Source organism: Xiphophorus couchianus, chromosome 18 (genome assembly GCF_001444195.1).
Source record: "Xiphophorus couchianus chromosome 18, X_couchianus-1.0, whole genome shotgun sequence".
Classification (NCBI taxonomy): domain Eukaryota; kingdom Metazoa; phylum Chordata; class Actinopteri; order Cyprinodontiformes; family Poeciliidae; genus Xiphophorus; species Xiphophorus couchianus.
Genome location: NC_040245.1, coordinates 6,508,122 through 6,532,955, shown reverse-complemented (window position 1 = coordinate 6,532,955; position 24,834 = coordinate 6,508,122). Strand labels below are relative to the sequence as shown.

General features: G+C 36.7%; 2 protein-coding genes across 2 annotated transcripts; both read left to right on the top strand.

Annotated features, from left to right (window-relative positions):
- Window positions 1–2,412: 2,412 nt before the first annotated feature.
- On the top strand, window positions 2,413–5,766 carry rab30 (RAB30, member RAS oncogene family). The gene is made up of 5 exons (XM_028045521.1): window positions 2,413–2,573; window positions 4,113–4,211; window positions 4,300–4,383; window positions 4,491–4,674; window positions 5,233–5,766. Exons 2-5 carry the CDS (start codon window positions 4,119–4,121, stop codon window positions 5,481–5,483), a joined length of 612 nt encoding a protein of 203 aa, XP_027901322.1. The 5' UTR covers window positions 2,413–2,573; window positions 4,113–4,118; the 3' UTR covers window positions 5,484–5,766.
- A 3,379-nt stretch (window positions 5,767–9,145) lies between these two features.
- On the top strand, window positions 9,146–24,116 carry prcp (prolylcarboxypeptidase (angiotensinase C)). Its single transcript, XM_028045518.1, has 9 exons — window positions 9,146–9,632; window positions 17,174–17,314; window positions 17,748–17,849; window positions 17,959–18,140; window positions 18,310–18,467; window positions 19,093–19,265; window positions 21,563–21,730; window positions 21,819–22,006; window positions 23,277–24,116. Exons 1-9 carry the CDS (start codon window positions 9,450–9,452, stop codon window positions 23,524–23,526), a joined length of 1,545 nt encoding a protein of 514 aa, XP_027901319.1. The 5' UTR covers window positions 9,146–9,449; the 3' UTR covers window positions 23,527–24,116.
- Window positions 24,117–24,834: the final 718 nt, after the last annotated feature.

Sequence of the window (24,834 nt, the reverse complement as noted above, 5' to 3'; positions counted from 1 at the left end):
TACACAAATTCAACACAAATCTGGAAAATTCTGAACTAGCACCTTAACACATTATCTCAAAGAGTTTAAGGCTGCCCTCTAGTGACAACTGTAAACTATTACAAAACATTTTTTATTATTTTTAGTAAGAGTAACCGTCTTGGTTGTGTTCAAAGCATTTTATGATCATAATTTGTCATCTGTCACTATTCACAGCAGGTTTTTATGGCAGCAGTATTTGAACAATTCAATGTTTAAATTACCCTTCATATTTTGAACTGTCTGCAAACTTAAAGCACTTGTGTGATGGCAGACCATGTGGCTTCCTGGATTTGCTTCTCTTATAAGTTTGTTATTAACACTTATTATTCAAGTTATTTTTATTTGTAAATTTGGCTTTATATGAACTAATTAGTGTAAATTCTAAGGCAGGACTGTCCTTGGAGCCATTTGGCGCACCTTCAATTGTTCCTCTGTGGACCATTGGAAAATATGGTTGATGCAGATTGGAGACTTTTTTTATTCTTTACTTAGAGCACAGTTATTACTGACAAATTAAAAATGTGTCTTTTATAATACCTGATTTTTACTTTCCCTTAATTTCATAGACTACTACTTAGAAACAAACTTGGAGAACCCTGATTTTAATTAATTTATTAAACCTAGTTGCTGGCATTTTTTAGACGGAGTGACCCAGATCCTGTTCTTATTGCTGAGAGTAATCTTTTCATCCAAACCCAAACGAATTTGCAAACTAGATGTCTTTTTATTAATATTTTTTTTAAAACTTTAACTTTAGAATCTAGTGATTTAAACGTCCATTCCCTACAAAAAACTCGGATTTCTTTACTTGTTTAATTAGAATTACTGTTTGCTTAGTTTACTGTTGAGCTCTGAAAAAATACGCTGTAATTTTGTTTATGGTTTTAGATTTTTATTTATTGGCCCAAAATGTTTGGACACCACTGCTAAGGTCATTGAAACATCATGATTAAATATTCACAGAGGAACACTTGGTTATTGCAGATTAAATGATCAAAAAATCTCCGACTGTGTGTTGTGAAAAGTAAATAAAGATAAGGTTTGACTCCAAATAGCACCCAAATGTCGCCTTAATATATTGCATGATGCATTGCTCAACCAACCTTTGCTTATCATTTGCAGTCTTTGCCTGCAGTTTTGCACTGAAAAAAGCTGCATGAATGCATAATAACGTTAAAGCATTTGGCAGATGCTATTATCCTGTTAACCAAAGACTTACAAATAAGTAAATAACACGAGTTTAGAATTAGAAATACTTTTTCTTGTTCCTCATTGGAGAAAGTCATGTGTAACAACATCATCAGTACCAGAAGGCTCACACAAAATATCAAAAAGTGTTACAATAAGAATAACAATAACACAATTATAAGATCAAAGATACAGCTCAGATACCAGAAAAGATGTATTACGATCTAAGGTCTGTGTAACGCAGTAGGATTACTTTCTTTCCTTGAATATACATGACTCCTTTCGTTCCAAATCTCTGGGTGGAGTTTAAAATACGGTACTCATTTTTGTCTTGGTTCAGCCTGCCGCAGGTTTAGTGATAATGTTTAAATTAATTTGTTTAGGCATATTGTGATCTATAGTCTGTGCAGTCCTTGAATTCATCTACCACCTCTCCGAAGGAAGTCAAGGACATGTGTGCAAGCGGAAGAAGTGTCCGGGCACAGCAAATGAGGGCGGTTTAGGTTCCACCTACAATGGGTTCTGTTGCGGCAGCTGCGACGTTGAGTGGCAGTTTTGTTTCTGTTTTGTTTTTATTTTATCACTTAATTTTTGATAGAAAAGCATGAAAATCTGGTGGCTGTAAATGTTATTGGTAAATGTCTGTGTGATAACGAATAATGAAAAGTGCAGTAAAAATAAAATGTAGAATATCATCATTCATTATGTTCAAACAATATAACCGAAAATCCATTCTAAAGCAGTGGATACTCCTTGATAATGAATAATTATGTAATAAAAACAGAATTTAAAATTTTGATTTTCTTAAATTGTTCAATTATCAGTGTCAGCGAACACAATTAATAATAAAATTTAGATATTCTATAACTTTAAAAAAGTGTTTGTTGCACGGTGAACATGCCACTACTAACATGGCGGACGCGCTCACGTACGGTTTTTAGATGTCTCCTAGCAACAAAGAGAAGAAGACTAAACCATTTTTGTGAGCTAACAGCTAACTTTCACTTACATAAGTGTTGGTAGCTTCTGACTGGGTATGTCTTTTTGTAATATATCAAACTTAAAACATAAACAGTGTTTTAAACCAAAAAAAAAAAACATAGTTTATTAAATACAGTGGTGTTGAACTTGGCTGATTAGCAGTCCACGAGTGGATGTAAAGCTAATGACATCATTGAGTGTGCACTTTCCTCCTCCCTCCTCCTTGATCAGAGAGGCTGCTGCTGCTACTGAGCTGCCTAGGACACACAGCTCTCAGCCGGGGGAATTATGCCCTGCCCAGCAGCGGCTGCTTTGCCTATTTGAAGAGCCGAACCTATGCATACCAAGTGGTTATAAGTCCGGGGCTATCCCCGTGATTATTGGTAAGTGCAAACAGTTTTTTGGGGTGTTTTTTTTGCGTTGATGCAGTGCTCTGACTGTGATTTTTCCTTCCCTCCTGCATCTGCAGAAGCTGCGAAAATGGCTAGAATCGCAAGGTAGCCTCGCTATTAGCTACTGTTGCTAGCTTCGCTCTACTAGGTATCAAGTTAGCTTGAAGATAAATCATTTTTGACAGGGATTAGAATATTAAATCAGATTAAACATGAACCGCGGGCCACGGTGTTTGGATTTAACATGGGTAAAGGATTAATAAACTCCACGACAGGGTAAAGAGGTGCATTCTACTTGGAAGCTTAAGCTGTTAATTTAATGTAAAAAAAAAAAACTACGGCGGAGGACATTAACATAGGTTCGTGTGAGCAAGCAACAAGCAGTTTGTCTGCCTGAAATGCATTTGTGACGGATTTGATTTGCAGGCACGACTCCCCACAGAGCAGAATAGATGGAACGGTGTTTTTCCCCCCCCCCTAACATTTCTATTAATGTTTATTAAATACTGCTTTTACGCACACGCATTATAAATATTAGGGATGCACCAATATGGAAGCTTGGGCCAATACCCAACATTTAACTCCTCACTTGACTATTCCTAGAAATTCTGTCCATAAATGTTACAAACCGTTATTGCTGTTATGTCGGTTATTCAATATTTGCCAATATTGATAAATTTGGATCACTCAGATCTCTAATTTAGCAAATGCCTGTTCTACAAGTATAACCACTACAATCACAATTGCATGCCACACCTCTTTAGATCCGAGTAGGTAAAGCATTTGGAAAACCAATTATCCATTATACACTACTTGGCCTTGGACTATTACTTAAAAATTCCAATAAAACACATTAAAGTTTGTGGTTACAATATGACGAAATGTGTAAAAGTTCAAGGACCATGAACATTTATGAAAGGCACTTCATTCATAACATTTGTGTATAGTGGTGACCGATTGATTGGCCGGCCAATTGATTGCTCCTGATTTTTGGTGATTGTAGCTGGCCGAACTTTTCCCATTTCCCAATATCATTTACATTTAATTAGCCATTTGGGCATTTTCTTCTTGCAGTACAAGGACTCCTAAAACTTATATATTCATGGTTTAAGTTGTATTTTTAATTTGCTCTTAACTGACCTCAAAACTTTGTGATTTTTGTCAAAGCAAAATACAACTGTGCAGTTTATTTTTGCAAAGTGGCTCAAAACAGGATTGCAATATAACCTGGAGTGAAGGTTGTTTTTTTTTAAATGTAAGAAATGAAAGACTAAAGGATCAGATTTTTTTAGTTTAGTTTACCTGTAGTTTGATCAGCAATGAGCTAACTTGTCATTTATAATTCAGACCATTACCTCATTTACGGTTAAAACAAACTTGTATTGTTTCACAGGTATTTTCAATGTGTTTCAATAAAATAAAATCGGAGCACTGAATGTGTATTGTAACCTTGCAACACCTGACAGTTTTAGGCAATTAAAAGCAATTTTGAGCAATTTTGTCATTTTGAATTCTAAAATTCCTTTGCAGGTTATTATGAGCATGGAAGATTATGACTACCTGTTCAAAATAGTTCTCATAGGAAATGCTGGAGTTGGAAAGACATGTCTCGTCCGACGCTTTACTCAGGTCTGTGTTTTGCCAATATGTTGTCATTCTTATCAAACACACAGAGTTTTTCAGAGTTTTTAATTCTAAATTTCTGCTTAAATTGTAGGGGCTTTTCCCACCTGGACAAGGGGCTACTATTGGAGTGGATTTCATGATTAAAACTGTGGAAATCAATGGGGAGAAGGTCAAGGTACACCCAAACCACAGAGAGGTTTACAAAGTGGAGAAGAATGCTTTGCTAATGATTTACTTTTAAATAGCCAGATAATTGCATGTGTCATTTGCTTTGTTTTACAGTTGCAGATATGGGATACAGCTGGACAGGAGAGATTTCGCTCCATTACTCAGAGTTACTACCGTAGTGCCAACGCCCTTATTCTCACATATGACATTACCTGTGAGGACTCCTTTCGGTGCCTTCCAGAGTGGCTGAAGGAGATTGAGCAGTATGCCAACAACCAAGTGGTGACTATATTAGTCGGTAAGAAAGTCGTGCTTTCTTTTATTATTTTCTGAACGTGGGCTGTAATGCTATTTTGGTGTTGATTTCCTTTTGGGTTTGTTGAATCTTGTCAAATATTACAATATTAGGTTCTCTGCACTAACCAAATTAACTCTAAGGATCCTCCCTTTGGATCTTCTTTCGATAGACCATGAATATATTATAGAAAATGACTTACAGAACTACTTGCCAATGCAGGTACAAAATATCCCCTTAGTAGTAATGAATTGATACATGGTCAGAAGTAAATGGCCCACAAGGTATGAAACAATGGAATCTCCAATAGCACCAAACAAATTCCTTGTCTTGTTTGGTGATTTCTATAAAATGTCAGTCAAAAAAAGGACAAATTTTCTGGGATAAAGCACTCCCACTCAGAGCCTTTGTTGAAATTCATCCCCCACATGCAGGCACACACATACACCTCCACGCCCATCTGTTTCGTTACACTCTGCTCTGTCAGAGTGGCGCTCAGAATAACGTTTCCCAATGTATGTGACGTTAGTTGGCTGATTTGTTTTGCCCGTTCTCTTTTAGGTAATAAAATAGATCTGGCAGACAAGAGAGAGGTTCTCAGGCAGAGGGCCGAAGACTTCGCTCAGGCTCAGAGCATGCTCTATCTGGAGACGTCGGCCAAAGAGTCCGACAACGTCGAGAAACTCTTCCTTGACCTGGCGTGCGAACTCATTCGAGAAGCCAAGCAGAACAAGCTCGACAACAATGACACTGCCCCAATGCCCGGTGAGGGTAAAACCATCAGTTATTTGAACTGCTGCAGCCTCAATTAAAGGGAGCTCAGCTGCCCGGCTGCGGTAACTTGGTAGCCATTGACTGTAGAGCGTAGATGGCTGAGCCCCAATGCCTCCGTCCTGCTAAGATGGCATAAAGCCAACACTTAGTTTGGTCATGTTTTTCCCATGCCTTTTATACGCAGTACAAAGGAGCTAGTTGATTTTAGTTTTTAAAAGTGCTACTATCATTAAAGCCAGTATCCTCACTGGATCAGGATGAACAGGTGCACATCAATCCATGAAAATATCATCAAGACGTTAATTTAAATCACTAATTCAATTTCCATCCATCCATCCATTTTCTGTACACCCTTGTCCCTAATGGGGTCGGGAGGGTTGCTGGTGCCCATCTCCAGCTACGTTCCGGGCGAGAGGCGGGGTACACCCTGGACAGGTCGCCAGTCTGTCGCAGGGCAACACAGAGACATACAGGACAAACAACCATGCACACACACACTCACACCTAGGGAGAATTTTAGAGAAATTGACCTGACAGTCATGTTTTTGGACTGTGGGAGGAAGCCGGAGTACCCGGAGAGAACCCACGCATGCACAGGGAGAACATGCAAACTCCATGCAGAAAGACCCCGGCCGGGAATCGAACCCAGGACCTTCTTGCTGCAAGGCAACAGTGCTACCAACTGCGCCACTGTGCAGCCCCTAATTCAATTTAAGAAGTGAAATTTACACATTATGTAGATTCATTATGAACAGAGTGATGTATTTCGGTTGCAATTATTTACTTCTGGAGCTTTTCATCTTTCTCTTGACAGTACTCGGACAGTACTAAATGAGGTTTTACACAGGCCTGTTTGTTTTTTAATTCAGTACATTGATACCATGGTCATTAATGCAGAGATTGGAAGTTTTGGCAGTGTGGCAGGTGTCAAGATCTGCTGGAAACGGAAGTCAACATTGTCAGCAGAAGGAAGAGTGCTCTTCCATGGTAGGTGACTGTGGACTTCAGAAAAAACTGTGCTCCAACACCAGCAGATGATTCGATTCCCCAAAAATTTACTCACTGTGGAAACTTCACACCAGACCTTAAGCAACTTGGGTTTTGTGCTTCTCCACTCTTCCTGCATCCAAATGAAATACAAATTTTACTGTCATCTGAAAAGACGACAGACGTTTTTTCTCCTTAGGTAAGGCACCTCTGACACATCTGACATCATCTCTGGTTCAGGAGTGGCTTACACAATTAATGCCACTGTTGTCGTACATTTCCAGGATACGTCAGCAGTCTGTGAACAGCCAGCTTCTTTAACAATGCCTTTTGGTATCTTACCCTCCTTTTAGAAGGTGACTCCGACTCTGCATGATACCTGCCACATCAGTTGTATTTCCAAAGAAAAACTTCCAATGAAAAAACATTTCTACATTCAAAATCCCTTTTAGAAATATATTGCTCTGTGTGTAATGAATTTCTAACATTTTAAAGGTTTCACTTAACTCAATTAGTTCATTTTTTTTTTATCATAACCCTATTTCTTCAGATGCACTTATGTTTGACTGATGATGTGGGTAATCTGGGTAGGGCTTAGAAACAGCAGGACTTTCCAGTTTGGCCTTTGGGATTCATTTCTCATCCGACATCAGTATTCACCAGCAGTATTACGAGAGCAAAAAGTTTTGCCAGGTATATTGTTACAATTCGGATGACAATTTTAGTGAACATTGGGGTTTATTAGTTATCAGTAACATGTTTACAAGCACTACATTTTGGAGATTACTACGGTTGAACAAGCTGAAAATGTAACATAAAATCTGTTGGATGTTTATTTTCCCTCTGCTCTGAGAATCACATCACATGACAGCTTTGTCATTTTTAAATCATTTTTTTTGCACCTGTCATTACATACTGTGAAGCAATTTTTTCCCCAAAATTTGACTTTTTACTTGCTGCTAGAACATGTTTTTATGTCATAAAAACTGAACCACATATAAAACCTACAGTATTGTGCATTGCTATTAATATTTTTTTAGTACATTGGCAGTTTTAGTGATTGCTGATTTAGTTTGAAACAGTTGGAAAGCCTTTTATCAGTAAAATATCAGTAGATTTTTCTTTATGATTGTCAGCTGTTTTCTTTAACATACACGTGAATATTCCTGCATTTGTCAGTGCTGGTCATGAAATAGTTTCAAGGGGGTGTGTCCATGTAATTTTATATAACTTGTTGTATTTCATACAATGCTTTCTGTGAATTTATTTTGTTGTCAGCATGGTAGTGTCTAAAATGATCTTTTATTCATTTGCCATAACTACAGGCTGCTGTATTGCACAATGCCATATACTGCACACTTAGTTCTTTTTTTAACTGTAACACTTAGTGTTTTCTTGTACAGATTTATTACTATAGTACATCTTGGCACTTTTATTGTATGATTTTGTACCTTCAGTTTTTTTCTCATTTGCTAGAAGTGCCAGAGTTATGTTATTTCTTGTGCTTTAGGTTTAAGAGGAGATACTTGTGCTTAATTCTTTACATCTTCCTGTCAACTTCAATGGGATTTACATCTGAAAGGCTGTTTGAATTGTTGTGTTTTTTCCTTTTGTGTACAAAAATAATCCCTAAATTACTGTGTATATCATTAAACAGCTACACTAATTATTGACAATTTGTCCTCTGTTATTATTTTTGCTTGTAATGGCCAGATTTTTTTAGTTTTTAAAAAATATTTTAAACAATTCACTCTCTGTACTTTTTACCAAAAAAGAAAGACAAAGCAAAAGATATAGTCATACTAAATTTGCAGGCCTCTGGAGTTGACGTGAGTTTGTCCTGCTTTATAAAATTGGTTAGAAATGAACTGACAACTCTATTAAATGTAATCTGGGGGTAGTAAGTAACATTGAAATGAAAAAAATGTGTAGGGCTCTATTTTTAAATATCACAATTCCAAATTTTGAGCACTGCTGAATCAATTTTGGAATTTGTTGCATCTTTCTTAAATAGAACTCGCACTCCCATCAACCATTGCATGATAGAAGACGAGGCGTTGCCGTGTCCTCGTTAGTCTGAAGACTCGTCGGCCATTTTGTGAGTGGCACTTTTAAATCTCTTGGTTTTCCGAAAATAAATGCAGAAGTTTATTTTCAAAGAGTTTTAATTGACCGTTTTTAATGAACATCTTAAAACCAAAATTTAACAGTATGCTTAAATGCACCTAAGCTTACCCTTATTTAAGTCATAGAAAAAACAAAACTTTTTTTAGTTTGTCAAAAACTGTTGCTTAATGGATGTTATTTCAGGGATAACTGATATCTGAAATTATAGTTCTGAGAAACTATTTGGATCAGTTTTTGTCATATCTGAAAATAATATTCAATACTCTAATATTCTATTAGAATAATAATATGCAATGTATATTTAGAACTTGCATTGTTATCCATGTTAATAATTTCGACTCAGCATGTTAAAAACAGAAAGTGAAGAGGTTTTTGTTATTATTTGTTTTTTGTATATTTATTCATTCATGAAATATCTTGTGTAAAAAAAGAGGTCCATCACAACAGGCCACCCAGTCACACAACTGCTAGAACAGAAATATTTTCTAGTTTTTTTATGGTTGAACTAAAAGTTGCCCCTCACAAGATGGTTGCAAACTTGACGTACGTCGCTGACGCTCATGCGGCGTACGCTCATTCTTGTCTATTCATGATACGAGCCATCTGCTGTGTGTTTACATCCCCGGTAGCTTACATAGCGGTGTTAGTTAAATACTTCCGGAGACTCTGGCACCTGGTGTCCGCTCTTCAGAAGCGGACTTCAGCCGCTGCTCTCGTGCTAAGTTGACACTGGTTTGAATGGCAACACCTCTCCGGACCTGCTGACAGGGAGAATCTCACTTCCTGCCTTCTACGGGAGAAGTACAGTATACTTATTGCAATCGCTGCACAGATCATGCGGCAGTGTTGACCACGTAGAAGATCAGCACACAGAGGGCTGTGATTTACACATGAGCAGAATGATGGCCGGAGGCAGGAATTTGGACACAATTGCAGCTACCGGCATCATAACGTTGTGTTTGGCATGCTTGCACGTGACCTCTCTAAAGTCACAACTTTTCACCAGGCTTGGAGGGTTACGTTACACCACGGAGCCCCCCATCAGCTATAAAACACTGTACTTCGATCAAAAGGTGAGTGGTTTTTTTTGTTTGTTTGTTTAAAATATTTATTTTCTTATTTATTCTTGCTGGACGTGACCTTTAAAATAATAGACCACTGAAGTTTATTCTTTTGCTCCCGTCTTCCGCTTTTAATTCTTTCTCTTTCACTTCTCCTTTAGTTTTTTCTTTATATTAGTTTCAGTAGGGAGATACAATGATGTCTATATGTAGGAAACTTACATACATGTGCTCTTTCATAAGCATATCTGTCACATTATTCCGCTAGATTAGAATGTTCCCAGTATAACAAAAAGAAAAAAGACAGGACCCAATCTTGCAAAATAAAACAGTGGATTTCTTTGTTTACACTATAATGTTCAAGGCTTCTATATCTATAAAGGTCAAGGGAAACACAAAACTACATTTTTTTGTTAATCAAATACAGAAAAAGTTTGCAGATCAATCACAAAAATAGAAAACATACATTTGTATATATCACTTTTTGTGTTGACTTTTATTCAGCTGACAAAATTAATTTCATATTTGCTCACATAAAGAAAACTGTTTTTGTTCATATTTATTTGTCAATTAGATATTTAAAAACATATATGTATACTCACACCTAATAAAAAGAGATAATTTCAGAGCTTTATGGCTAAACCCTCTTAGATCAGGTTTTTCACTTGGACTTATTCTTAAACTGGATCAAGTTTAGGAGCAAAAAAGCATAAATATAATCATTCTTTATATTAGAAAACAATATAACATACAGAATGTGTAGATTTCACAAGTTTAAGGAATAGTTTGTCCTGAAATCACCCCAGCTATCAAATTGAAAGTCAACTTCAGTTTTTTTTTTTTTTTTCAGAATTTCTGAAACACACAGAAGATAAAATCCAGTTTGTCAAATTTTTTTCATGCGCTTAAATATCCTCAGGCTATAATGAATCCCATCAAAGTCTGAAAATTTAGGTCAAAGGAGTATGTAACTAAATGGACATTGGTTAAGAGCTCTGATTTTTAGATAATCAAATTCATCCTATTTTCTACTGCACTTCTTGGTTTCATTGTTTACTGTTTACAAAAAAAAAAAGAAAAAGTACAGAGCTTGCTCTTTCTAAAGTTCCCACTTCATTCTGACATATAGGAGTGCATGTGTTGTGACTGAAGACAATAGGTGTTTCCATCTGGCTTCCTGTAGTGAAGGGAAAGCCATCACAACTGGCTCTGTTCCTGCCAGCAGCACCGGAACCCTCCTACCTGGCTGTCTGCCTAAAGAGGTCTCCGGGGCCCAGTGAATATGAAACGATTTACTTCTCGGGGGGGTTTGAAAGATCTTCATTCAGCCTGCACATTTTCTATTTATTGTTACTTCACTGAGATTCAGATTGCATGTCGGACGGTGTGCGGTGGTACGCGGCACATCTGCTCTTAGTCAAAAAAAGAAACATCTGGGTGCAGTCCAAATGTAAACGTACAAAACGCCCATTCTTTTACATAAAGACACCTATAGCTGAAACGATTTAAAACGTCAACAATGCATATTTTCTTATTCTGTTTTTAATTTGTTTATTTTTTTTTATCTGTGTCTTTTGTTGTTTTTGTCTGTTGTTGTCTGTCTTAAGGGTTTGTATAAGACATTGATCACTTTGAGATTTCCAAGGTCTGATACTGTTAAGTAAGAATATCATAGTTTTGTGGTTTTATGTGATTTTACAGTCATACACGTCACATCTCTGTTAGGATTAATTGGAAAATCCCTAATTTAGCTATGAGATTTCAAAAAGATTGCCAATAGCTGCTAATGCAGCATAAGATACAGAATTGGAATATTCCAAAAGCAAAACAAAAAACAGAGCAATGTCCTGTTTTTGCCACTTTGTCACTCCACATTTAGACGTAGCAACATAAATAAGCAGCCAATATGAGTCTGATATTAAATACAGCATGTATCTAAGGTGAAGGACTAAGTATCATCCTTCACCTTAACATCTCATAGAAACCCATTTTATTGGTCTTCTCTCAGTAACAACTTCCACTCCTAAGATCTCTGTTGTCACTGTGTCCTATTAGCTCTAATAATGCAGTCACTGATTGGAAGAAAATTTGAATGTTTAGTTTCTGGTCAGATGATTACAACCAGCTCAATTTATGTCATGAGCCAATTTCTTGATGCAGCTGTAGATTATTTATGTGCAAAACACAGTGATACATTCCAGCCCTGATTAGTCTGCTTTAACCAAACTCTAGTTTGTCTGATTAGAAAGTCAGGTTCAATTGGGGAGGTGTGAATGTGCAATCGAACTCTGATATGGACCAAAAAGCGAACTCTGGACTGCCTAGAAACGTAGGTCGTGTTTTGGTTGAAGTGAATTCTGGAGCGATCCAAATACATCTGTGAAGGCCAATCGGACTGGAGACCAATACAAAAGCTGGAAACGTATTATAGCGCATCGGATTCAACGTAAATACAACCAAAAACAAATGTGCATGTCTAGCACTAGCAGGCAAAATTACTCATGGTCTTTTACCAAAGACAAAAAAGAAAACCTACAACTGCTAAAATTTGACGTTACTCCAGGGTTTTTTTTTTTTTTTTTTTTTTTACATTTCGTGAAGATGGAGGTTGCACATGGTGTCTTTTTCTGAGATTTTTGTGTTGTTTCCTTCAGATGTTCTTGGTGAAAAACAGTAGACAAGTTTTTCAAAAGGTTTGAATAACACAATGCAGTGTGGTCTCCAATCAAATCGAGTCTACTGCACCATCAGGTGTGAAAACACAAGTCTCACACAAGTTGGTTAGGTTCTGAAACATTGTTTTAAGCAACTAAAACAGTTATGCAAAAATATCAGGTTTATGTTTTTATAGAAGACTCTTTTTTTGTTTGTTTTTTTTAGAAATGTAGAAACTGCAACTTTTGTTTTATTAAGCAAAATCATGAAAATAATGGACACAGTGGCTGATACTACATAGTAAGTCACAGTCATAATAAGTCTCCGCTCTCAACAATGTTTGCATGTGTGGACAATGCTCCACACCTGTTCCTGCCCACAGCATCCTGTCTAATCAACTGAGCTGACAAGAAGATAAAGACCATTTCCTCACTCCTAACACCCCCATCCCTCTATTGTCTCGTCGCATGTGAACTCCTGTTCGCCAATCAGTGAGAAATTATATGCTTCTTTGTCAAATGTACAACAAATAAACCCCCTTTTCAATACCTGTCAGGTCTTCTGTTATCTGGAAGCGAAGATATAGCGCTTTTTCCGCACATTGTAGTCCCGAGTGATATGAACGTAGCGCCAGCAATTGTCATCAGGAAATCCTTTTGACTGCAGTCTGCCATCAGACAATGAATGGAGGTGTCCTTTAGCAACCTTAAAATTAACTGCTGGAGTTAGCTGCAACTTGTGGTCTGTCTGTTCACTTTGCGACTCCGTAGGGTAGAAAACAAATTTTGCATCTTTTGCCGTAGTAAATATTCAAACTCATAGTACCTCGCAATAGTACTCGTTTTAATACATACATTTGTCCATATTTACTCATATCAGTATATTTTATTTGGATTTTAGAGTAACTCAAATAGTATAACGATAAAGCGTAAATACAGCCAGAATTAGCGTGCAATGGTTTAGATTGAGTTTGCAGCCTTTACCATTAAAAGAGTAATTTTTTTCCCCTGTCCAGCTAAATAAAACTTGCTTAGAGCCAGAAGTCTTACATGACCTTTTAGAAAAGATATATTATGTAAGGTTGTTGTTATTTCCTATGAACCACCATTTTATTTTTATTTTTAGGTTTTACAATAAAGAAAAACTTAAAACTTTTGCAAAAAGAGGATGAATATATTTTCTTCCACAAGATGTTATTTGTTAAAAACATTTTCCACCTAATGACGAAAATTAGAACGACATATTTGTACTTTTAATGTCATTCTGTTGTGAAATTTCAATACAATTATTCAAACAAAAAATGTGTTAAGTCACGTTTGTTGTATATATCTATATTTATAAGCTGGAGTTTGTTTTTGTCATTTTTAGTCAAACTTAAGAGCTATTGTGAGATGTCCAAATGAGTCACTCTGGAACCACAGATAGCAGTACCCTGGTTTAAATCAAAACCTGTTTGTGTTTGAATGGCCCAGTCAAAGTCCAGACCTAAATCAAACTGAAAAAGTGAAAGACTTAAACATTGCTATCCCTTAATATTCTCCATTCAGACTGAGATTTAGCTCTTTAACAATGAATTATTTTGGTCTCTAGATGTGCAAACCTGGCAGATGCGTACAGCAAAATCTTTGCAGATTGTTAGTCAGCTTATTAAAAATGTAAAATCTCCATTTTACAATTATACACTAAATTGTTTTGTTCTGTCACATAAGAAAACCAATGTGATTCAAAAACAAAAAAATTACTAGATATTAATACTTGAGGCTCCGCATTCCTGCTGAATATTTATTGAATTCAACTGAAATGGGAGTTACTTGCTTTGGCCACAAGGTGGCAGTAGTTATTAAGTTCTGGGTGGGTTATGAAACCAGATTTACAGGTAGTGTGCTGTGCATACTGAGTATGGGGGTAATTTTTTGCTGAAGCACTGAACTCCAAAAAGAAAGGGTTTGTTTTTTTTTCTTTGTTAGTTTTTTGTTTTGTTTTTATTTTCTTATCTCGATCCACGTTTTACTGAAAAGAAATTTTGTTTCACGGTATTTTCACCTTTTGATTCCTGAAGCTGAACAGCAACTCTTTAAAATCCTTCTAATACAGTTATAAATAATTAAGAATGTGAAATGTAAGAAATTCTTGATAAAATAAGTAACTGAAGTTCTTTGTCCACATGTTACAGCATGTTGGGCCAGTAGCAGTTGGCTCTGTAGCCAAACTGCAGAACATTTCCTTTAAACCGTCTCATGGTCCCCTCCCACCCTCGAAAACACTGCCAAGTGAAGGAATTGAGGCTTGAATGAGCACACTGAGGCCCCCAGAATCTTTTTGCTGTCACTGGCTCATAAAAACCCTGCCTCCTTTGTTTCTACCAAGGAGTGTACTGAGCGACGAAAGAAGGGGGTAAAAACAAAACAGAAACATTTGTATGAAGTGCTGGAAGCTGTTTCAGGGACCAAACCGCAGAGAAACCTCATGGGGTCGTCTTCACCATGAAGCTAAGCCTTTGTTCAGGAAAAAAACTTGGGAAAATATGGTTGAAAGGAGAAGATGGCCGAGAATCCCTGAGGTTTCGTCAAAGGATATTTCAGAGCTCAACGAAAGTGGAACTAATGTGGCATTTTTTTAAAATGGTTCCAGCATTTCTCTTTACAAATTGGTGCTAATTACCCTAAAGTCCAAAATCGGGGCTGTGACCTAAGAGCAGCTTACATTTGAGAAGTGTGGCCAGAAGATTCTCCTTATCTGATCTTAAAGTTATACATAACATTTATGTCATAGCTCTATCAAAGAAGGAAAAAAGGAGCTGAACTTGAACATGAGCCTAGCTGCTGAGTCAAGGAAGCTCAAATTTCTTCTGAATAATAATATATAAATAAGATGACATGCATAAGTATGTGTACCCCTTAAACTTATTTTATATTTTCCCCCAATATTTATACAGCATGAAGCTGTTGCTGAGCTCTGGAGTTCCTTCAGTGACAGACTGCTGGATCCTAAGTGCACAAAGAAGCGTTATCATAGATCCTTCCTAGCAGCTGTTACACTGTTTTAAAAAATATTATATAGTTTACAGTAAAATACCAGCATCTGTAGTTGCAAGAATTTTACCACAGTAAATATGGCTATAGTGTACAAGACATGGTATGTAATATTTTGGCAAGTGAGGATTGGAACTAGAGTTGGAATTTGGTTTGGAAGACAGAAGACTGACCTTAATGTGAGCAAAAACATGAAGACGGATTTTATTAAATCTGTAAGAGATACGAAAAAACCGAAACAAACAGGAGTAGTTGAATGATATGACTACATTTTAATATTTGAATGGCATTTTTGCTGAAAGCATGTGGAAGTATTTAACCATGAAATAACGCAACATTTGTAGTAGAATTTGTCACAAATTATGAGCTTATTAGTTCCATTCATTCATTTCAGTGGGACCCAAGATGATCACAAAAAGCTGAATATTTCTTTAACCATTGCAGATGTCAATACCAAAAGACATAACCGTAATGTCCTGAATGAGCAGAATATGGTAAAAGTTGAAAGGTTTAAATAGCACAAAGTAGTTTTGTTATTTGAAATACTGCTGTGGTTGTGCCTACAGCATTCATACTAATAAATGCTTTAGCAATGTACTGCAGACTATTAAAAGGCTCAATAACTGTTATCAAAATCTATTTATACAGCACAAATACTAATAAATTACGTTGAGTGTGTCTGTTTCCTCGCCATCCTTTGTAGTATCTTGTCCGCCAGGACTCTAGTGACGGGAGCTGTACAGATAATTGGAGTATCCAGGTTGTGTTTCAAACATTCCTCTGAGCAGTGCACAGATGATCAAAATGTGACAGAGGCTCAGTGTAAACATGAGCCTGGTCCTTTAGTCGCATTTAAATTGGATGTTAAATTGCCTTCCATGATGCCATCTAAATCCTCAGCCCATTTGCAGAGTTAAGATTCACAATTTGTAATCAGTTCATGCTTTTGAATACAGAGACCCTTTTTCTGCTAGAAAAGAAAATTATAATGATGATCTGACTCACTTGTCCTCTTATTATCATCCACCCTGCTCGAAAAAAGCAGGGTGCAAGAAAACTGCAAAAAAAGGAAAAAAAGTTATTTTTTCTTTTTTCCAAGGCAAATTCTTTTCTCTCATTTTTCTTGAAAGATAGAGTAAATTTGTAATAACAATGTGCAAAAATATGTAGCAGGTTTAGGCACAACACTGACATTTATTGTAAATATATTTTGTTCTTTGGCAGGTAAAAGATTCTATATATGTTTGGAGGGGGAATCAATGACTAGTCCATGTAATGACTTTGGCCTTGAACCAGAAGGCAAAATATTTATTAGATGGTATTCTGTTATCACCTCTGGAGCGGGGGAACAGAAACATTTTGTTATATCAGGAGCACTGATGTAGAGCAGGATACTTTGGGGTTGTTACAGGACCATGATACATTGAGGTTGCATTAAGGCTGAGACAAAAATTTGCATGTAAGACCTTGAAAGTTCTCAATTATTCAGGACATTTTAGGGATGTAAATTCAACTCTTAGCCTTGGTAAATCTTAGTTAAACTCAAGGAAATACAGGCATGTCTAAATGTGGACACCCTGTTAAATCTTCAGTTTTTTATTAAAGCAGCAGTATTGTGTATTTTCCAGCCACACTGCCATTTTGTAGCACAGCGAAATAACTATTATTCCTAGAATACTATGTGGCTATTTTCTTTCTGAGGATATTCCATTTTGAAAAGCAAAAATTCTTTTTTTTATCATAAGATTTTGCAAAAACTTTTAAAATACCGTTCTTATATTTTTTTTTTGTGGAAACACGGGGTAAAGAAAATTATGTGTATTGCTTTCAGTCAACATGTTACTGACCTGTTATTCTCTTTCACAGATTGATCACTTTGGATTCCTCCAAGACGGCACTTTTAAGCAGAGATACCTTGTGGCTGACAACCACTGGCAGCAGCCAAATGGACCTATTTTGTTCTACACCGGAAACGAAGGAGACATCACCTGGTTCTGCAACAACACTGTAAATATAAAGATGTTCCACTGCATACTTATATTGTTTAGCCTTACAACAGGGGTGTCCAAAGTGTGGCCGGGGGGCTATTTGTGGCCCTTGAAATGATTTGTTCAGCCCCTGACCACAAGTCAAGAATGATTTAAAAAATTGCTCAACAAAACAGAAAACAATTGATGACCCCCTAAAAATTGGAAATTGCCTTATTTCTTTTAATAAGGCAACAGCCTGAAACCCTTTATATATGTGGGATCATTAATGATGTACAGTTTTCATAAAAAGTGTTTATTGTTAAGCAGGTAAAACTTTAAAGGAAAAAAAGCTCACAGTAAATGAATTTTTGCATTCTTAATTTAATGAATTTTGTGGCCTCCCAGCAGTTTGCCACCAGGGCAAAAAGTTTGGACCACAGCCCCATGTAAAACCTTTAACTGTTTTTCAGGGCTTCATGTGGGAAGTTGCAGAACAGTTGGGCGCCATGCTGGTTTTCGCAGAACATCGTTACTATGGAGAGTCTTTGCCATTTGGTCAAGACTCGTACAGTGTGAGTTAAGATCCAAGTCACCAGTCTACATCTAAAAACAGATCTATAAAGTTAATGTAAATAACCAGCGCATGATTCTTAATTTAAAAGCATTTCACTCTGAATGCAGGACGTCAAACACCTGAATTACCTGACATCAGAGCAGGCCCTTGCAGATTTTGCTGTGCTGATTCAAAACATCAAGACTATTGTACCGGGTGCTCAGAACAGCCCTGTCATCGCCATCGGAGGCTCCTATGGAGGGATGCTCTCCGCCTGGTTCAGGATGAAATATCCAAATATTGTTGTTGGGTAAGGTTGTTATGCACAAATCGCCTCATATGTTTTAATATTTAAACATCTGAGAAAAATGTTTGAAGTCCACCTTTACGACTTGTCTTGTCCACAGATGCCGGAGGGAAATGGATGTGAAGTTTTTGAACAAGAAATAGATTCAGTTCTGTTTGTTCTTGGCTTTCAGGGCTTTGGCAGCATCTGCGCCAATATGGCAGTTCCCTGACATGGTGCCATGTGGAGACTTTTATAAAATAGTAACGCAGGACTTTGCCAAAAGTGGCAAAAACTGTGACGCAAACATCAGGAGATCTTGGAAGGCCATAAATAATGTCTCCTCCTCTGGTGAGTTACAAGAGCTGGATTATCTGTAGGAAATAAATCACATCATGTCAGATTGTTTTGTATTACACTAAAGGAATTGGAGTGCCTTTTTATTTTATCCCACAGCATTTTTCTATAAAAGGATGTAACTTTTTAAAGTGTATTTTGAATATTTACAGAAGCTGTAAATGACATGAACTTAAAAAGGACAAAATAAAAAGGATTTCAGAAAAGTATAATAAAAAATAGTTTTTAAAAGAAAAAAATCATTCAGAGACTTAGGAAAAATGGTGAATAACTAAAAGGGATCCTTGCACAGAAAGGATTTTTGTATTTCATAAGAGTCTTTGTTGCGTCAAACTCACAAATATGTGCCTCAGCTTTTCTGTGAATATTTTAAAGTAAATGAGTATTTACTTTTCTCCTGAACAGCCTAATTTGACAAGATAATGGATGTTTCATTTACATTTAGAGTAGCGGCACATTTCTGACATTCAAACTGTGATAGCTAATGGAAGCTATGTTAGTTTTTTTTTTCTCCTTTTGTACCACAGAAAAAAAATCATACAATGAATAACATTAAAAATCTTGCTTCACATTGTTGGGAAATTTTTTAACTGAATTACTATTTTTTTCTTTCATCAAGGATCTGGTCTTCAGTGGCTGTCAGATGAGTTTAGTTTATGCACCCCTCTGAAAAACAAGAATGATGCTGTGAGCTTTAAAAGCTGGCTTCAAGAGACCTGGGTGAATCTGGCCATGGTGGACTATCCTTATGAAGCCAATTTCCTCCAGCCGCTGCCTCGCTGGCCAATCCAGGTACAGACAGGACTCCAGTAAACATAGTGGGAAATATGTAGTTCTCCCGCCTGGCTCGGCTGAATATTATGTTTAATTTCTTTTCTGTCTTTTTGCACCTTGACTTTAGTTCTCTTACTTATTAAGTGCTCTGGATTTCATAATGTGCTGTACAAGTACAAGACTTTTACCATTTTAAATGCAGGCCTCACTTTTCGATTTTTATTTTTTCTCTACTTTGTACCGGTCTATCACATAAAATCCTAATAAATGTCTGGATGTAATGTAGAAAAAAAGAAGTAACAAATATTTTTGCATCATTGTTTGGGTGCAGTCTATTTCAATACTTTTTGGCATTTCACATTCTTATACTAAGTTCTCCCCTCTCCTCTCTGGGCTGCCCACAGGAACCTCATTTTTCCACCAGTCTGATATGTTTCTGTTATTTATTATTGAGCCATTGAATGGATCCGCAAGCATCATGTTTCATCATGTGAAATGAGCACTAAATGGTCACTTTGAGGTTTTTCTGGCTCCTTTCTCTTAATGTATGCAACCCCTATGGGTGGTTTAAGCGGTTTAGGCAGCGGGTGCAAAGAGGAGCTTTTTTAATGACAAAGCTAATGTGATTATCTGAGTGAGTGTGAGAACGGGGTATTGAAGGCTTAGAGAAGGGAAATCTGTTGGCAGAGATGAATGTATAAAACTAATCCTATCTGAAAAGTAAGGAGAAGATGCTTTGGGGCTATTGCAGTGTTTTTTTACCCTCTCTCCACAGTATAAATCTTTAGTTGGACATGTCTGTGGCCCTCCTCAGCCATCGACCACCAACTCCTCCCCTGCCCATAAACAAAAGCCTTGGTAACAAACTCCACTCTGATGCCGATCCCCTCCAACCTCTAAAAATAAAGAGAGCCCAGTTTTTCTGCCTCACAAAAGGTGCGGAACAACAGCGGCGGCCAATTCTGCCGCTGCAACCATAACAACACGCAGTGAAATCAAACAGGAGCTGAAACGCAAATATTTATCATTCACGCTAATAATGCAGAGAAATCAGCGAGTCAAACAAAACAGCGGGAACGAGATTTAAGCCTTTACGTTTTTGAATTATTTAACTTGTTCTGTCTGAATACATGGAGAGTTTTTTTTTTCTCCTCTCACGCCAAGGTTAGAGTAATAAATTCAAGTTCATTCCAGGGAGTTTCATATGCAAATCAGGCGCCACCTTTATGCGTGGAAAAACACTTAATGGCCCACAAGAAAGCATTCTTTAGTCTTGTAAAGAACTTAAATTTAAGAGAGTTGGATGCCTGAATTTTTTCACTCGCACAGAACTTTTAAAAGGTGACAAAACTTTGTTGTGAACAAACCTCAGTTGTTTTGGTTTCATTTCACTTCTTCGCTGTTTTGTACCTTTTATAGTCTTAGTCGTTTCACATCTGACTATTTTGGGTAGGAAATGGGGCTCTTTGGTGCAGTTTTTAGCCTCTGTAGGCATAAAGAACAGAACTCATTACGTTGGTTTCATTGTCCCGTAAAAACAGAACACGGTTCCACATCTTGTCAGTGGTATGTTCTGTTAGGGAACCAATACAGCTTTGCATGGAAACAGGTTTTGTCTGATTAAAAGAAGCAAGCAAAATATGTTCAACTAATTTTTGACTAAGTTTTCTTTCACAATAATATCTGTTCACTTGATTACAAACATTGGTAATACATGGAAATAGTATTTTGCAACTTTGTTGAGTTATGAAGAAACTATGATTGCCTCAAAGATCTGGTTTGAAACAAATTGATGGCATCTATCAGTCCAGAAAGGGTTAAAAGGCTATTTTTAAGGCTTTAGGATCAAAATCTACAAATTAATGACACATGAAACAGTGGAGAATCTCCCAGTGAATGGCAGACTTACAAAATTACACCAAGAGTGGATGAAGGACTCCTCCAGACAGTTAGAATAGAACCCTAAAGAATATCTAAAGTAAGAAAGTCCCCATTTATGTTAGCTCTTATTGTCATTCAATAATAAGAAACAGAAGTGTGGCCCTCAATAGAAACAGGGTCAGGACAAAATTAAACTCAAATGCAGAGTTTTCATAAAATGACATACTGGTATGTAACATTTAAACATTTTTATGACCATTTATCTCCATTTTTAATGAAAATACTAGAGACATGACCTGGATTATTTACTGTTATGGAATAGAACTAGATCAACTTACAACATTTAACATTTATAAATATAACATATAATTTAAATTAGGGTAAAACATGACAAGGTGAGGAAGCTACCTATGTAAATATGCTGATTTTTGAAGATGGTGTGCAAGTATCTTGGTTTCTACTCCATCGTATCTGACGAGGAGCTGCTGCACGGTGTCGCCCAAGCAGCGAAGGTCTACTACAACTACACAGGAAACGCTCCTTGCCTCAACACTTCTCAGACAGCAACCAGCAGCCTTGGTGCCCTCGGCTGGTTTTTCCAGGTATGTAAAACAGCTTAGGGATTTTCCGGGGTGTCAGTGGGTGAGTTTGCCTCTCAGAGTGAACATATGTTTCATCCATCCACCCCAGGCCTGCACAGAGATGGTGATGCCCATGTGCACAGATGGAGTCCAGGACATGTTTGAACCAGAGGAGTGGAGCTTCCAGGCCTTCTCCGATGAGTGTAACTCCGTCTTTGGCGTCAGGCCTCGAGCTGATTGGGCTGGGACGGTCTACGGAGGAAAGAAGATTGGTTCCCATAGCAACATTATCTTCAGGTATGAGACTATAAGTAAATATTGCTCAGTGTGATTGGGTTTATTAGGTGAGGAAGCAACTTTTACCACAGGTAAATTGAAACTAATCAGATTGTTCCGTCCATACATTTCACAACTCTTCACACCTCTAAGAAACAACTAAGCAGTGGTAGGCACACTTCTGCTAATGCGCTAACACAAGAGCTAATTCTTTGTTCAATGCGATAACTTTGACAATGTTTAGTGCACTTAGCTTCCCCTAAGTTTTTTTTCCAGATGAATTCTAATGCGCTAATCTACTTGGCTGTTTTGTAAATTTTCAATTGAATAAAGTTTGACATGGGTGTTAACGTTTCCGTTAACAACTGTTAAGAAATCTTCAAAAAGATGTTTATATCCATGCTCTTAATTTGAAGTGGGTGAAGATTGTTTACTCAGCAGTTCTGTTTCCTCTCCTCACAGTCTCTTTTTTTTCCCCAATAACTTTATTTAAAACATGCAGGAATAGAATGAAATAGACAGATAACAAGATATAAAAATAAATACAATATTAAAGGCATTATAAAAGATTTAAATTATAATGTCAAAATTCAATTGCCGCTAAGGGTTGTAGTCTTTCAAGGGCAGATAATCTGAATTTAAATTGGCTATTTAGCATTAGCTTTGCCTAATGGTGTTAGTGTGGTGCTTTCATTTTTGCCAAGCTACCAGCACTGACTTTTTGTCTTCTCCTGTAACTTTTTCCATTCCTGGAGAAAACAGGGAGAGGGATCCTTGAATGTTACTTGTTCCACAATTTATTAAACTGTCCAGTACCAATTTTTATAATATTTTTGAAAGACTGGTGACTTTTGTGTGAAATAAAACTATTTCTGTATTAATCTGTCCATATTTTATGAATCATTATCTTACTGAAAGACCCAAAAATGACTCATTTCACGGTTCCTTGTAGAGACTCTCAGATTTCTATTTAAAATATTTGTTAGATTCAGCTGTGTTGGAGAAGAAATTGCAAAATAGTAGCTATGAAGGACTGGAGTTTGGCAACCCTGGTTTACTATAAGGAACAGCAATACTTTAGTCACATTCAATCAAGTATTCCTTTCTTAATCTTTATACCATCAATGTATAATGTACCAGTGGTAGAGCAATAGGCCCTCACCATGAGCCTGATTATAAGAAGATTATAGCAGATTATAACATCTGCTGGACAGATGTTATAATGCTCTTATATGGTTTTGTGCTTTGCAAGCAATTCTCAGTGTTTATGTGCATCTTATGTATTTTATAGCAACGGTGGACTTGATCCATGGTCAGCTGGTGGAGTTACCTCCAACATAAGCCAGTCTCTCGTTTCCATTATGATTCCTGACGGGGCTCACCACTTGGACCTCCGCTACAGCAACAAGCTCGACCCACCCTCTGTCCGAGCTGCAAGGGCCTTAGAGTTGAAGTATTTTCAGAAGTGGATCAGGCAAGCTCAAAAGTCGACTGGAACTGGATTTACTATGTCCAAGGACAGGAAAAATTCAATAAAATGATTTTATTGATGCGCAAGATTCAGCTTTAACTTGCATGACATGGAGTTTCACATGGTGCTTTCTGATTGAACAATGCCAAAGTTTGTCCTTTTCTACGTATGTTTTTTGTTGTTTGAGCTTTTCTCATCTAGTTAGAAACACTCCATTTTTAATGCCATAATTTGTAAAAAAAAAAAAGGTTTGATACACATATTGGCAACAAAAAAAACTGCTGACAGAAATGCATTTTCTATCCAGCTATTCAAACTATCATCTTTGAAATTTTGATGTAAAAACTGGCACATTTTAAGTTTATTTTCTTAAAGTAAAAGCAGATATGGCTCGTCTTCCCACATAATGATATTTGTCTTCTTTTTCGGAAATCAGGGTTGTTTTTCATATTTTTGATTTTTAAATCAAATTTTTGATTAGAAAATGACAATTTATCATTTTATTATCATCATGGGTAATTCTGTAATCTGTTCTTTCTAAGTGTACTTATGGGAGCCTCAAGAGAAAATTTGGCACTAAATATGAATGAAATTGTTTGCATTGAAGTCTTTTGTTGCCCTAACAAGAACAATAAAGAAATTGTGCTGTTCAGAAAATAATTTATTCATCCTTTTTAGATTTGCATTGAATTTATGTCTTTGTACAAACTACAAATCAATAATTGTTTCAAAACCATAGACACAGGGCCTTCTTGTACTCGTACCATTTAAACTTTTACATATTTTTATCATGTTTCATGTCTCCAACATAAACCTCAATATATTTTATTAAGAATTCACATGATAAACTGACACAAAGTGGAAGACAATTAGCTGAAAAAATATATGCATATTCTTAGATATAAGTTTATCTTATCCATTTGTATTCACCTCACTCAAATCATTGTCCTTGCAACTACAAAGTCATTCAAGGCAGCTGTCTGATTTTTTTAATTTTTTTTAGGTTAACCTGTAAAGACACTAATGCAGTAATCAATTCAACTAAAGATAAACATGGATGACTTTCTCTAGATCTTACATTAGTCCTTTAATCCTAGAAATGTTACTCAGATGATAAAAGCTGACTTTGTAATTGTCTTTATATGTCTCTGAAGGTTCAGGTCTGAGTCCATCACTACGCCCAGATTTCGGGCCTGGTCACTAGTTTGTAGTTGTAATAATTATTATGCAAATAATGTCTTTACATATCAAACACAGATGGACTCCTATTTACTAGATACATAACTTTTGAAGGCAGTTTGTTTAACTGGGTTCTACTTAGGGGTGACAGTGTAAAACGGGGTGAAACCAAATGAAAGCCACACCACTCTAAAATTAT